This window comes from Ictidomys tridecemlineatus, chromosome 5 (assembly GCF_052094955.1).
Source record: "Ictidomys tridecemlineatus isolate mIctTri1 chromosome 5, mIctTri1.hap1, whole genome shotgun sequence".
In the NCBI taxonomy this organism is placed as follows: domain Eukaryota; kingdom Metazoa; phylum Chordata; class Mammalia; order Rodentia; family Sciuridae; genus Ictidomys; species Ictidomys tridecemlineatus.
This window is the reverse complement of record NC_135481.1, coordinates 23,067,929-23,082,237: the sequence shown is the minus strand read 5'-3', so window position 1 is coordinate 23,082,237 and position 14,309 is coordinate 23,067,929. Positions and strand designations below refer to the sequence as shown.

Genomic DNA, 14,309 nt, shown 5'->3' with positions numbered 1-14,309 from the left:
AGCAAACTAGGTATTACTATTACCCTCTTTGCAGATCAACAAACTGAGTCTCAGAGGCAATGACACCTCCTCATGAAGCCCCCAGTTAGTTAGAGGTGGGAGTTGACAGGGCCTCCCAAAGCCAGGCTAGAGGGACAGCGAGTCTTCAGTCAATGCTGCTTAGGTCAATGAGACTGGGTAGACCAACAGAAAAACTCAAGAGTGACTTGAGTAGAGTCCCGATGCTAATAATAAAAAGTCCCTGAAGTACATCAAAGACAGGAAGACAGCTTGAGAATCTATGAGACACCTGATGGTGAAAGGGGAGGATAGGGCAGAGACACAAGCCAGACACCAGAAGTTTTGCCTTTCATCTTGACTACTGCAAATATTAGGATTCCAGTTCCAAAATATCTTTTGAAGCAGGTAGGTCAGAAATCTTAGATCTAATAATGACAACAATCTCCTTTTTCTCTATCAAAATTCTCATATTCAATCAGTCAGCAAATCCTATTGATGAACCTTCAAAATATCTCTCATGTCTTTATGCTTTTAAAAGCATTCAGCATCTATGCAAGATACAATATACAAAGACTTTGTGAACTATTGTTGGATACATTTAAAACAAAATGCCCTACTCATGGGGTGGGGTGGGGGGCTTCAGGATATTTCAAACAAATTAATAACTGATAAATATGATGCTTTCAAATTGACATCACAGTTTGTAAACATTCTACGGTGGCAGGAGCTGGTTCAGGACCAAAGTAATAGGAATTCACTTTTGATGGCTGCAATAAAGCTGCCACATAAATGTTCTCTGAAGCTCAGCGTGCCTCCAGAGAGGTCAGCTGGCAAGAGTTTCAGAAAGGTCTCTGGACACACTGCCAAGATCCTGTCCAGTGATGAAGAGATGATTAAGAATATGAGAAGCACTTACTACTTCTTTCCTTTTACCACTCCGTGACTATTTTATTAAATAGATTTACATAGTTGTCTTTAATATCCTCAAATATCATATATGTGGTTCTCTTACACAAATCCAAATTCTGGATTTTAGAGAACAGAAGATTAATGAGCTAAGCAGATATGGGCTGTTTGTCCACTGGGTGCACAGATATCTACCAAGTCTTAAGGTGCTCATGTTTTTTAATGATGCGAATATATTTACATAGCTGCTGTTTCCATGTTGGCACGGCCCGGAGTCCACATTCACTTGCTCATCCATTTATTCCTTCACAGGCTTACTGAATGTCATACACCTTCCCTTTCCAACTCAGATCAGTCGATACCACAGCACGAGATTTCTGTATTCTCTCAAGATCCTATCTACTCTGACCCAATAGACTGACCTTTAGTATCATGTCCCTGCTCAGAGACCTTCAAGACATCACCAAGACCTACAAACTTATGTGCAGGTCACCAGCTTGTCCTTCAGGGGGATCTGCCACAAATCAACCTTATATTCCCAAGTCAACCAATCCTGCACGACCATACAAATGCTATGTGGCCACAGTCCAGAAACTGACCATAGGGAAACATGAAAAGAAATGGGAGACTGAACTCTGACTCCCACACATACTCAGGAAAGTGGTCCAGGTATGGCTATCTGGTATGGTAGTGCATCTTCACTTCCCAGTAAGATACCACGATCAACACAACGATAAGGACATGTTTGTTTATTTAAGTCAGTCTAAATGTTGATTGTCCTCCAATTCATGACACACACAATTGCCAGTCTCCTGGTTATGCAGAAAGAACATCAAGGCCAACAACATACAAAGGGCTGAGTTTAGAAAAGCACAGAATAACTACCCTCATTTAATATCCTAACTTCTGTCTCAGGGTATATGGCAGTTATTAACATCTCCATTAAAACATGGGACATTTGAGACACAGAAGCAGCACTTACCAGGAGGACATAGAGAAAATGTATAAAGTTTGAAGTCACACAGGGCTAAGCTCAAATAGGCTGTGCCATTTACTGGTTTGGCCATCTTGGAACTCTCTTAAGACTGATTTTCTGGGTTAACTTTGAGAAAGAGTAATGCTATTATAGTGAGGATTATGAAAAATAACCTATACGGAGAGCACCAGCAGAGGGCAGACACTCGGGGAGTATATATACATTGCTTGGCTTAAAGGTGCTAAACAGAGGAGACCTGGAATCAGGATTTCAAGAGCCTGAGCCCAGAATCAACTAAAGTAACTTGGGAGCTTGAGAAAAGCTACAGATGCCATAGGTCCCCCACAAATCAGTTCAAACAACCTCTAGAGGTGGCGCCTAGCTATCTGTATAGCCACGGAGCTAATAAGGAATTTAGAAATTGGTTAAAGAAATTTAAGTTATCTCTGGAAAGTCAAATTAGTGAACACAAGGTGTAGTGGATGAAATCAGCACCTAGAGAGGCCATCTCTCTGACCTGTCTGCCAGCATATCATGAAGGAAGACCTTGGAACATCTGTGGCCAATCCTAGGTACTTTCTCCTGAAGAGAGTTGAACCTAATGGCTGGCAGCGGTTGGTAGGACAGTACAGGACAACAGTGGGGGCTTCATCTACATAGAGTCAGGCAGGAAAATAAAAGCAGAAAGGGAAGGTTTTCTCCAAGTAAAATGGCTACTCTGAGGAGTAGACCAGCACCCAACCTTTCCAGGTGGAATTAAGTGCCATCAGGCCAATCGTCCCTTCCCTCTCAATTCAACCCTCCGTTCCGCCTTCTATGTCTGTTGTCCATGTCTCTTCTCATGGACTCTGTTCCAGAACGAATAACCAGCATCCACAGGCAGGATTCTCCCTACATCATGACAAACTGGGGTCAGATTCACACTGGTTTGTGGGTCTGGATGACCGGCTTGGTCAGACTACCTTGGGCTGCCCTACTCCGGCCATTTTCACAAATCGAGCTGGACGGCATTCATGACTCAAGACTAAAGCTTCAGTGGAAACTAGTGCCATCTTCTTCCTTGATTACTTTCTTTTAAAATTCAATTTGTTACACTGATTTCTAATCCAGAAACAGTCAGCTGCCTGTCCATCCTGTCACTGTGCTCACTGCTTTAAAACCAGAGTAAGGTTGTGAGGAAACTGGCAGTACTAACTATATGGGCTGTGGTATCCCATCCACACTCACTTACACAGTCACGCCAGGAAAGTTAAGGAAGTGAAGGTCTATAAGAATGCCATGGAAATTATATCACTATTCACTTTTAAAAAAAAATATATTCTAAATAATGCTGCTCAAATTCTGACCCTGTCTAGCCATGGCAGAGTCCCCTAGCACAAGAGAAGACTTTTCTTGCAGCTCTCATGAAAATGGGTTCAGTTTTGTTGGCACAATGGTGCAGACTGTAATCCCAGAGGCTCAGGAGGCTGAGGCAGGAGGATCAGCCTCAGCAACTTAGCAAGTTTGAGGTCAGCCTCAGCAATTTAGCAAGGCCCATACAACTTAATGAGACCCTGTCTCAAAATAAAAAAATAAAAATTATAAAGGCTGGAGATGCTCAGTGGTTAAGTGCCCCTGGGTTCAATTCCCTGTGTCAAAAAAAAGAAAAGAAAAAAGGGTTCAGTTTGTTTTCTGATCATACATTTATTCAGGCAGGCAACATTAGATCCTGCCTCTGGCAGACCAAGCACCCAGCTCATTCGGCACTATGGCTACAAACCGGAGTCTCTCTATAGGATATTTCTCTGTCTTCCCTCCCTGTTAGCATTATTTGGAAGAAAGAATTCCAAAGCCAGGAAACCTCAGAATTCATCTGTTCAATCAGTTTATTAACAGACAAAGAAAATGAGGCCCAAAGCAGTGTTGGGTGTGTTGCCTGGGGTCAGAAAACTGGTGAGAATGACCACCAGCCACATGCCAGAAAATCTACTTTCTCAACGCAAAGGAACCACGGTTTCTGTATATATATTAGTTGTTGATGGACCTTTATTTTATTCATTTATTTATAAGCAGTGCTGAAAGTCGAACCCAGTGCCTCACACATACTAGGCAAATGCTCTACACAACTACAGCCCCTCTTGTATACTCTTGTAACTCAAGAGAGGTTGGGCTTTTGGCCTCTGTACCTGAGAAGTGACTTCCAGGCCCCTGTAATGTCTTGCCTGATAGATGTGTCTTTGATGGCCTGGGGGCCTGGACCAACTCGACAATGTAATATTTTGGAATATACCTCCAGAGGAAGTTGGAGATTAAAGGTACTGCCTGGACCTTTAGAAAGATCCAGGAATCAAAGGTCAAACATGCAGGAAAAAATGTGATCAAGCTTAAATAAAAACTCTGGACACCAGAGACTTGCATGAGCTCCCCTGGTTGGCAATGGGTACTGTCACATATGGTAGTTGAAAGAGAAGCACATCCGTGACTCCATGAGAAGGCATGACAGGAAACCTCACATTTGGTCCCTCTCAGACCTCATCCTATGTGTCATTTCTTTTGTCCAGTTCTGATTTGCATTCTGTTGCAATAATAAAACTGCAATCCTAAATATAGGGTTGTCCTGAGTTCTGTGAGTGGCTCTAGTGAATTACTAAACCTGAGGGTGCAGTGGGAATTTGTAGCCAGCCGATCAGAAGGGAGGGTGAGGAGGACTGAGCCCTTCACCTGAGTTTTGCTTAACTCTAAGGAGTTTCTGAAGCTCCCTCTTCTACCATCTTCTAAATTAACTGCAGCCACCTTAACAGAAACCCTTGGGAGCAGTTCCTTGAAGTCCCTGCCACCTGAACAGCTGGAAAAAAGGATCCTGGAGGCAGGACATTTGCCCACTTCAGTGCCTGTGTATCCCACAGTGAGAGGCAGCGGGGGAGCTGAGCACGGAAAAATCATGGGCCAGGTGAGAGTGAGGCAGCTTCCAGACTGCAGCAGCACATGCAACAAGCCCATTCCCTCCCTTCCCATCCCAGCACACCCCCAGAAGAGGAAAAGACTGAGGAAGGAGAAAGGGCACAAAGTTCTATAACAAACTCATCCACACTCTCGATAAGTTCAGTTAGGAAAACACCTCCCACCTCTCTAGTGACCAGAGACCTCAACTCAGTATCCCCCAAAAGCACTTTCTACTTAGCAACCCAAGTCTCCTGGTACTCCAGTATGCCTCCCCAACAGGAATAACCTGCATCTAATCAAGCATTTGGGTCTAACTTCTAATTTATAGAAGAATCAGTTACAGGAGTAAATACAATGAGACCATGTGAAAACAATTAGACACCTCCAGGAGGTGTCTGTAGGAAAACTGGCTGGTCTCTCCAAAAAAATAAATGTCAAAGGGGCCCCTGGGCTTTCTGCTATGGTAGGGGGCCTATTTAGCATGCACAAGAACTTGCATTCAACCCCAGCAATAGCAGTGAAAAACTCTGTCATAAAAAAAAAAAGTCATGAAAAAAAAAAAAAGTAGCAGTAGGGGAACTGTGGCAGGATAAAAATAAACTTTTAACATTCATAACCAAATGCACCCAACCTTCCTTGGTTTGCATAAGCCAGCAGGGAAGATCATGTTTGCAGCAATGTGAATATAGACTGCTGTGTTTTAGATGATATTGAATATTTTTCTTTTTCAGAGATGTAAGTGGAAATATTTAGGGGCAAAATGTTATGAAGTCTGTATTTACCTTGAAATACTTGAGATCCGTATTTACCTTGAACTGCTTCAGTGCTCGTGTTTTGTAGCTTCGATTTTGGAGCCATGTATATGGCTTTTACACAATTACAAAACAAAATTCAACTTAAAAAGGTTAAACCACTAAAGTGAAAAAATGGAATCAAGGTTAGGTTGATGTGCAAATGACAAAGAAAAGGAATGTTCTACGTGAGTTTAAAAACCCAATATTTTAACTTTAAATATGGGGAACTTGGACAAAAAGAACAAAAAAACTTAAAAATGAATTCAGTATTGCTATAATAGTATTAGGATTGTTATTTTAAAGCATTAGCAAAATTACTTATTTGCTTTATCCTACTATTGATATAAAAACAAAGACAGTATAAAGTAGTTGTGTTAATATCATCAGGATCAAGATTTTTGACCCAAGAGAAATGAGTTACAAATATAGAAATTAAAGAAATGTTCAAACTCTACCATCTTCAAAATGAACTGGTAAGAGCACTATGAACTCATACTTCATTGTTCTCTTTATAAATGTCTGTACCCTAGCTTGTCTTCTGAAAACTAGAAGTACCAACAACACAGGGTATCGAGAATTCTAGGTGCCCAGATTAGTGGTTTCTAAATACCAAGTCCCACTAAAATGAATCAGGAACTCTTGGAGAAGTGGCTGATTCTTGTCTTGGGCAGGACGAGCTGGGAACATTTCAGACCCTGAAATCATCAGAGATCCCTAGGGACATGGCAAAAGGACATAAGAGCCAATGAAAGGGCTCTCACCGGTCAAGAATAGAATCATTTGAGCCTCCAAAAGAGTAACTGCAATATAATTAAGTAGGTAAAACATTTAAAATTCACTAGTTTGAAATGATACTGAAAATAAAAACACATTACATTGGGAGGTTGCTACGGCAACAATTCATTACTTTGAAAAGTGGTGAGTGAAGAAAACGAATCGAGCATTTTCTCGTGTTTCCCCATAAAGACTGCATTTGAAGGTGACCAAATAACTCCAACGAACACATGCAGAAGAATAATAGAATTGAAAAATAACTATTTTTTTTTAAACCACTAATAAGGAATAGTGGTGAAATGAGAATTAGCAATGGATGTATCCATTGAGAATCTGAACATCACATGAAGAGAGATCAACGGGAATTAAGTCCTCAGCATCCAATGAAGTGTTTTGGCCAAAAAACTGAATCTGAATCTGATCAAGCTTTTAGATCTAACAACCATTTTACAGGAAATCCGGGGAATGGTGGAATACTTAAGTGTCATCACAGGACACAGTCAGTGCCAGACTGCAGAAGGCAGTGCTGGGCAAACAGTCCCTTTCTTTAACAAATACGTGCCAAGAAAACAAAGACAACAGAGGAGAATAGTTAACAATTAAGAGATTTCAGAGCAACCAGGTGCTATGGGTGGGCCTTGTTTGGATCCTAAATGAAAACAAGCCAGAGAAGAAGAAGAAGAAGGAGAAGGAGAAGGAGAAGAAGAACTTATAAAAGTCACAGAATTGGAATACTAATAATATTAGATGACAAAATAATTATCATTTGTTGGATCAAACCTAGGGTCTTGCATGTACTAAGTAAGCAAGCACTCTGAGCTATACCCCTGCCCCAAGAATTATTCTTTGTAAGGTATGTACCTCTCTTTTAGAGGTGTTTTCCAATTATTGACAAATGAAGGAATTTACTATCTAGAATTTGCTTTAAATAATCAAGTGGGACAGGAGGGAAGAACTAAATGAAACAGGTTTGGCCACATATGGATAACTATGCAAAGTAGATGGCAGATACAGAGGGACATTTTATACTGCTCTTTCTAATTTTGTATGTTTGTGAGGATCCATGATAAAGTTAAAAAAAAAATGATCAGGTAAAGAAACTAAAACAGATAGTGAAGAACAAAATGATTATATTTGGGGTTCTTTTTATTGTTTGCTTTTTTGGACAAAATGTTAACTGTCCAATTCTAAGTGATGGGAGTATGGATATTTATATTTTCTATGTTTCTATGTTTGAAAATGTTTGAAAATGTTCATATTAGTAAATAAATTTAAAAGCACCTAAACCCAGCCAACACTCAGAACCTGGGTCAGGTTAAAAGGATTATGAAATATAGCTACAGATACTATATTTGCATTTATTAGTAATGTCCTAAAAAAAAAATCAAACCAAATGACAGAAGAATATTTTTAAAAAGTTCAAATTTGAACTGTAAATTATTAATGTCCTAGAAAGTGGAACCCAGAGACAACATAGTGAAACACAGTTACTATGCTTGTAATACTAAGGTTATCATTTCAGAGCCAAGTCACAGTACAGTCAGATGAAGGGGAGATGCTTATGATTTCCATCCAGGGTCACGACAGCATCTTTGCCTCCATGATCAGAAAGGTCTGGCTGGTACTATGTGCCCTAAAGCCTCAATGTCTTAAGCAACAGGGCAGAAACAGCAACCCTGTGGAAACTGAAAGCTTTTATGATCTGGCACTCGATGATGTCGAATTATGAAACAAACCAGGACAAAGCAGCCAAGCTGCTTGTCATGCAGACACATTAACCAGCCTGTGACATCAGAGGCTGTTGCAAAACCACCACTTCCGGCAGAACTCTAAAAGGACAGTGGCACAGCATCCTCCCACCTACTAATATGGTCTTTCTCATACCTGATGATGACGCACTGGTTCTCTCTGTCGATGATCATGTTTCTGTACATACTATCTGCAAGGGCATAAATATGTGGTGGGTTTTCATACTGTGCCTAGAAAGGAAAAAAACAGAAACAAAACCAAAAATACATGTTAGAAAGAGCAACACACCGAACGCTTTTATTGGCCTTGGAAGTGAACCCACCACTATATAGTTCCAATGCCTATAATTACATGGTAAAGTTTGCATGGTACAAGAATTTATAAAATATCCCTAGTTTACAAAGAGTTACACCCTAAGAAAATTTAGATGGAATCTGGAAGGACACTTCCTGGGCATGTGTGTGACTCAGCCTTCAGACATGACCCAACGTCTTTGGGTCCTTCAACACCACACCCTTCCACTCAAGCACGCCTCTGCAAAGAGGTTTTACTACTAAATGTTTCTGAAGGCACCTGGGCAACAGGTCAGAAGAGCCTAACCAAAAACCTGGGTTTGATTTTGAATAGAATTCTAAATTCCTATGTACATTTTTCTCTCTTTTTTTTTTATAGATTCTGGGATCTCAGAGGAAATTAAGTGAGACTGTGGATTTTCCATAAGAAAAAGCAAGGAGGTGTGGTTCTTTAAAGGGATAAACTAGTTTGGCCAGTTTGTTTGGCCAGTAGGGGAAAAATATTCTGCTACACCAAAAATTCCTGGGTTTATAATTTAGTCTCAGGAGACTGCTTAGCTATGCACAAATACAAACTAAAACATTTTTCTGTACCTAATAAATTCACTGTCTCAGCCTGACTTCATCCCTGCTCTATTCAATTTCTTGGTGCCCACCTTTACCACTCCCTCAAAAATTACCAAAAAGAACCAGGTGTGGTGGCACTTGTCTATAATCCCAGTGATTCTCGAAGCTGAGGGAGAAAGATAGCAAGTTCTAAACCAGCCTCAGCATCTTAGTGAGGCCCTGAGCAACTTAGAGAGACACTGTCTCAAAATTTAAAAAATAAATTAAATTAAATTAAAAAAATAAACAAATAAAGGGCTGAGGATGTGGCTCAATGGTTAAACATTACTGGGTTCAATCCCTGGTACAAGAAAATAACTAAAGAGAAAAGCACTTCACTGTGGTGGATAGCTGGATAAAGTATTCTTAAATTTAAGATTACTAGGGCTAGGGATGTGGCTCAAGCGGTAGAGCGCTCGCCTGGCATGAGTGCATCCCGGGTACGATCCTCAGCACCATATATAAAAAAAGATGTTGTGTCCGCCGAAAACTAAAAAATAAATATTAAAATTCTCTCTCTCTCTTTTTTTTTAAAGAGAGAGTGAGAGAGGGAGAGAGAGAGAGAGAATTTTAATATTTATTTTTTAGTTATTGGTGGACACAACATCTTTGTTTGTATGTGGTGCTGAGAATCGAACCCGGGCCGCACGCATGCCAGGCGAGCGCACTACCGCTTGAGCCACATCCCCAGCCCCTCTCTCTCTCTCTTAAAAAAAAAAAAAAAAAAAAGATTACTGAACCCCAAAGTTAAAAGAATACCAGATCCAGGATGAGCAGACATTTAGAATGCTTCACTGGTTCCCAGCTCTGAAGTGGGGTTAAGAATGCTCATGCTGTAAACCACACAGAGCACTAATAACAGAGAGTAACAGAGAAGATGGACAGGAAACTCACTTTTGTAAAGGTGAAGCATAACCTATTCCATCTTTGAGCCTTATCACTTACTACAGGAAAAGGGGCCTGGCTGAGAAATTGCTGCTCATTGCCAAGCTCTAGAAGACCAAATTCAGTGGGGAGGAGGAGGGGAGCTGGCGCCTGTACACAGGGCAAACACGGGTGTATCCCATGCTCAGGGCTCCCCAGAGGAACTGCCCAGTCAGAGCTGGAGGCCATCCTGGGACTGGGTGACTGGAAAACTTTACTCAGGGACCAGAATAGTATGTTAAACCTGCCTTCATTATCAGAAGAGGATGCCTGACTGGAACCTCATAATAGAGTCTTAGACCAGCTTCTCCTAACCCAAATCATGCTAGTACAATACTGTTTTAATGCCACTTTGAAAACAGGGAAGTAGAGGATTTTAAGAAAGAAAAGAGGATGGAAAATGGAAAGAAATGGAGTGGAGAGAACACTGTGGGTAACCAAGGGAAAGGTGTGGGCAAGTCACTGCCCAGTGAGGCTTCCAGGCTGCTGAATGAAAGCTAGTGTCTCCTCTGTTTCCCATCTAGGATCTTACTGAGCCTCTGAGCTAGCTACCTGTGAGATTACAGAGCAGGCATTTACTCTGCCTGACTCTCCCATCTCCTGAGACCCTAAAGTCAAGGAGACCTGACTTCAAATCCTAGCTTGGTAAATTCTAATGTCACTTTTGAGCCTCAGTTTCCTCACCTGTGAAATGGAGGTAGATATAGTTGGATATAGCCAGCATCCAGGGATGTTTTATTAAAGTTGTTGCAAGCACACACAGTGCATGGTACTCAGCAACACTGTTATACGGTACTTTATAACACTGTTACAATTAGCAATTAAAAAAAATTATACACAGTGGCATATCCTATAATCCCAGTGGCTTGGGAGGCTGAGGCAGGAGGATCCCAAGTTCAAAGCCAGCCTCAGCAAAAATGAGGCACTAAGCAACCCAGTGAGACCCTGTGTCTAAATAAAATACAAAATAGGGCTGGGGATGTGGCTCAGTGGTCAAGTGTCCTGAGTTCAATCCCTGATGCCCTCTCCATGCCCCCAACAAAAATATTACATTTCAGCCAGGTGTGGTGGCATACCCCTGTAATCCCAGCGGGACTTGGGAGGCTGAGGAAGGAGGATCACAAGTTCAAAGCCAGCCTCAGCAACTTAGTGAGGCCATAAGTAATTTAGCAAGACCCTGTCTCGAAATAAAAAGAGCTGGGGATGTGGCTCAGTAGTTAAAGACTCCCTGGGTTCAATCCCTGGTACCAAAAAAATTCTACATTCCTATAAAGACAATTCTTTGACAGATGAATGATCTAAAAGGGACTCACAGGCAACAGCCCTTTTCAGAGAACTGGAAGGAAACGCAAGCATAGTATTTCCATGCATGGCGCCCTGGCTGCCATCGAGGATGCAGAATCAGCTCTGCCTCAGGGTCCTCCGACTGGGGGCCAGGGCAGGGCTGGCCTCTGCAGACAGTGTTTCCCTTGTGCTGGGCCTCCATAAAGGCAGCTTTATCAAAGGCCTCTCGCGTGGCAGCCTCCTTCGGCTCCAGCTACCAGCACCATTCATCTGGCAACGCTGGGGTGGGCTCCTGCTCTGGCTAAGTTGCCTTCCACTTCAACTGATGAATCTGTGTGGGCTCTCTTTTGTTTGTCTTCCAGGGGTCAGAATTAGTGAATGCTCTTGTGCTTCTGCTACAGAGGAGAGGATCGGCAGAATAAAGGAAGAGGCAGAGATGGGGAGACCAAGGGAAGTAAGTGCTGAACCGCAAAATAAAATATATTAACAAGGATCACAGCTTCTATTTTTATTAACAACTGAAATGACTATGGAGCTAAAGTTGATAGCAGATGGTTCCACATTAATAAATGAAGTAATAAAATATTCATTTTTCATTTTCAAGTCATAGCCACAGCTAAGGGTTTAATTCTGAATGGATGTTCCCGTTGCCTTATTTTTCTTAACCTGTTATTGCTTTTTATTCCTTAGAATTAGGTGGCATATGCAGAAGCAGGAAAATCTCCCTCACAAAGTGGATTCTACACTCATTTATCTAATTTTGTAGACAAATAAGGCTCAAGGGTTTGGCCTGTGTTTCTTCGAGTTGTACTCTAAACAGCAGCATATCATTAAAGAATCAAATAATGTCACTTACTTGAGCTTCCCCAATAAATAATTCATAAGAAAATGCAAATGCATTGTTAACTTCAAGAAAAAACTATTTATGCATCATAAAAGCCCTGAACACTACAGTAATTTATATGGCACATAACTTACCGCTCCTTGGTACATTTCAATTTCCTTTTCCCCAAAATATGGCATCTGCTTGAAAGGGTTGACTGAGATTAATACCGATCCTATATATGTCTGGATTTAACCCGGTTAAGGTCCATCATCAATCTTCACAGCTACACATTTTTCAAATTAAGCAACCAGATGTTATCAAGAACTCATAACGACTGTTCAAATAGAAAGCTCATGTACATGTTTCCTAAATGGCTATAAACAAAGACAAAAGCAATTATCCAAAAGCTTTGTTCCCCCTCAAGAATAATAATGAATTTAATTACCAAGGTGCTACAAAAAGAAATCATTATTTTAAATAAGTTAAAGCATATTCTTTCCAGATTGGGCACATGAAACACTTGGGGTGAGGGTGGGTGTGGACAGAACAGAAATGGCCAAGGAGTGAAATAGGCAGTTATTATTTCTCTCCTCGAACAACACGTTTTTCAATTGGAACTTTAGGTAGACTAAAGACATATTCATTTACTTAGCTTACAAATAGGGGAATTAGACGAACTGAACAGTCATGCTTTTCAGAAGCTCAGGGGAACTCAGTGCCATCAATAAGATAATATTTAGAGAAGAAAATTATAAACCACATATCGAGTTTAGGGGAAGAGAGTATTATTTCTGCTTAGGTGATCCAGGAAAGCCTGGAGAAGATGTACCCAAAATGTTATTAGGACATAAAAAATTCCTTTTACTCATTCAACGATCAGCTAATTTGAATTGGGTGTTTGCCATATGCCAGGCACTGTTGTAGATGTTGGGAATTCAGCAGTGAACAATACAGACATAATTGATTAAAAACCCTTCATCCTCATGAAGGAGAAAAGAATCATGAACATCGCTCTCTCTCAAATTCGGATTTATTTATTTATTTAGTGCCAGGGATTGAGCCCAGGGTGCTTAACCAATGAGCTACATCTCCAGCCCTTTTTATTTTTCATTTTGAGACCGGGTCTCGCCAAGTTTTGCTTAGGGCCTTGATAAGTTGCTGCAGCTGACCTTGAACTTGCTATCCTCCTGATTCAGCCTCCAGAGTTGCTGGGATTATGGCTTTTGGTTTTTTTGTTTGTTTGTCTGTTTGTTTTTTTGCCATGCTGGGGATTGATACCCAGGCCTTAGTATGTGCTAGGCAAGTGCTCTAACCACTGAGCTACATTCCCAGCTATAAAACTTTTCCTTTTTAGCATTAGTGGCATTGTAACATTTAGCAAATAAAAATATATGAAAGTTAGTTTTAAATTTGAATGACAGAAAAGCAATTTTTAAGCATGCCTCAAGTAATATTTGGAATATACTTACACTAAAAATTATTTGGTTTTCTTTTTTTTTTTTTAATTCAAATTTAACAGAGGGACACCCCATATTTTACCTATCAACCCTAAAGCCAACAGTGCAAGGAACTGAAGCAGGAAGGAGGAAGGACTGTGTCTCTTCTTAGATTCTGTGATCCTTTCTGTGCTCTAAAATGCACCCTCCTTAGGTTATTTTTAGTATCTTTTCCACATGGTGGAGACCTAATCAAAACGGAATGGAGAATTGCCTCCCATTTGGATTCTCATGCTAAACAAATGTGTTGACTCTATGGTCAATCCAACGATGAACAAGTACAGCACTGCTAGAACCAACCTCATGGCGGGTGAGGAGGAGGAGGGGTATTCTATGGGCACATCCATCTCTAGGTCAAAGCAAAGGTGGGCAAACCTGACCCTTCCCTGGGTCCTAAAGGGAATGCTGTTCATGCTGCCTGTCCGAGACAAACTGATCTCTGCACACAAAGAATGAAGGCTGCCCTGGGGACAAGAGCCCAAGCATTCCCTCTTCGGCCTTGGTTACCCAATAAATAAAACTGAGCTGCATCTGAGCCCCAAAGGTAACCAACATTTTTCTGGACTGTTAATAATCTGCTATACAAAGGGATGCCTTAAGAATTCTTGATTTTTCACTGACTAGATGATATAAATTCTGCTAATAGCCTAGTTAAGGAAACATTCAAAGAAGAAAACCTCTTTGGGACTGTTGTAGGCCAATCCTGAATTAATGACCCCAGGTTAGAAAGAGGGGAAATTTTAGTTGCTCCCTTAAGTT

At 40.9% G+C, this 14,309-nt stretch overlaps 1 protein-coding gene across 1 annotated transcript in view; it reads right to left on the bottom strand.

Annotated features, from left to right (window-relative positions):
* Myo1e (myosin IE) overlaps positions 1–14,309 on the bottom strand; it is a 191,603-nt gene that overhangs the window by 91,773 nt on the left and 85,521 nt on the right. Inside the window, exons 3-4 of the mRNA XM_005316629.5 lie at positions 12,207–12,296; positions 8,257–8,351 (exon numbers count right to left, since the gene is read on the bottom strand). Coding sequence (XP_005316686.1) covers positions 8,257–8,351; positions 12,207–12,296 — 185 coding nt within the window. The remainder of the gene's footprint in view (positions 1–8,256; positions 8,352–12,206; positions 12,297–14,309) is intronic.